This window comes from Gekko japonicus, unplaced genomic scaffold, assembly GCF_001447785.1.
Source record: "Gekko japonicus isolate JY-2015 unplaced genomic scaffold, Gekko_japonicus_V1.1 scaffold1379, whole genome shotgun sequence".
NCBI lineage: Eukaryota > Metazoa > Chordata > Lepidosauria > Squamata > Gekkonidae > Gekko > Gekko japonicus.
The window spans coordinates 344,772-346,285 of NW_015163644.1; the positions used below are offsets into that span (position 1 = coordinate 344,772).

Consider the following 1,514-nt stretch of genomic DNA (forward strand, 5'->3'; position numbering starts at 1 on the left):
TTGTTGTTCTGGGGGGGGGGGGGGTCAACAGTGGGAGGACTTCTAGCGTCCTGGCCCCACTGCTGGACCTCCTGGTGGCACCTGGTATATTTGGCTACTGTGTGACAGAGTGTTGGACTGGATGGGCTATTGGTCTGATCCAACACTGGCTTCTCTTATGTTCTTAATCTACAGCCTTTTGGTACTTATGCTGTGCTTGAATATTTGTAAATATGGTAAGGATTTTTACTTTAAGACAAAAAAACCTCTGGTGTTCTGCACACCACCCCTGAGTAGCACTGCCTTTGGAGTTTTCATTACTTGGGTAGGAGAGGCACACGGAACAATCCTAAATGTGTCTGTTAGGGAACCATCGCCATTCAACCATATAGGGTTGCCTTCTAAGTCAACATACCTAGGACCACACCGTTTACTGATTCAGCATTACCAAAGGAACATAAATTCGCTTTTGGGAAAGAACATTCCCCTCATTCATTCCGGAACTGTTTTAGAAACAAAATTACCAAGACTAAAAGAAAACAAACCAGGCTCACCAAACACCTACCAGAAATAATAACCCACATCAGGGTAGATTTGGGGAATGAAAAGTTATTATCAGACAGCTGCTTAAACCCGTTAATAAGTGATTCAAGGATCGGGGGTGGGGGGAAGAGAATACAACATCTCAGCCTCGTAAGAATTTAATGCTGAAGTTGCACGCAGCAGCCCGTTCCCACCTGACACCTGGCTTTGGTCAAAAGACACTGGTGAGCTAGCCGAAGCAGACAACGGCCACCCGGTCAGGGGCTCAGCAACCCAGGCAAGGACGGAGAGAATCAAACACTTACGGAGTTTTCGGATCAGTGGTGACAAGGACAGCTGCACGCCTGCAGAGCTCGCCATCGCTGAGCATCCCAACCCAGTTCAACCGCCGCGCCGTTGTGTGGCCGCAAGCCCGCTATGGTAGAGCGGGAGAAAGTACCGCGAGAGCTACATAGACAAGCGCTATTGGGAAACGTAGTTCTTTCTCACCTCTTTGCTAAACTACTCGCAAAGTCTTCTGGGCAGCGGAAATGAAAAAGTTTCGTCTGGAGTCTCGCGACATCTTGGCTGGAACTTCAAATCTGGAGGGCTTTTTGTCGATCGGGGACCGCCCAAGCCTTTCCTCTTGGGGGAGGGTTAGCTCGTTCGCCGCGGGCCCTCCTGGTATGAACCCAGCCAACTCACATAGAAATCGTATGAGTTTCATGAGGTTCATCCCTGAAACAGCTGAGCCACAGGGGCAGCCTGCTCCTGTGACTCAGCTGTTTAAAGGAGCTTTCTTGGGCAGCCTGCCCCAGGCTTGAAACTATTTAAAACCCTGCTTCTTGCACCCCACAGCTTTTTGCGGGGAGCAGAAAGCAGGAGTTTAAATCACTGCTAGTGCTCCTCGTGAACTGCATGAAAGTTTGTGGTGGTTCTTCAGCTCACAACATTGCTTCACAAACCAGCCAGAATTCGTGATGAACTTCAGTTCTTCAGCTGGTTTGTGCCCA

General features: G+C 49.3%; 1 protein-coding gene across 1 annotated transcript in view; it reads right to left on the reverse strand.

Moving 5' to 3' along the window:
- The window catches only part of RTTN (rotatin), a 143,398-nt gene extending 142,516 nt beyond the window's left edge, over positions 1 to 882 (reverse strand). The window contains 1 exon segment of the mRNA XM_015407629.1: positions 828 to 882. Within this exon segment, the coding sequence (XP_015263115.1) occupies positions 828 to 882 (55 nt within the window).
- Between the last annotated feature and the right edge of the window lie 632 nt (positions 883 to 1,514).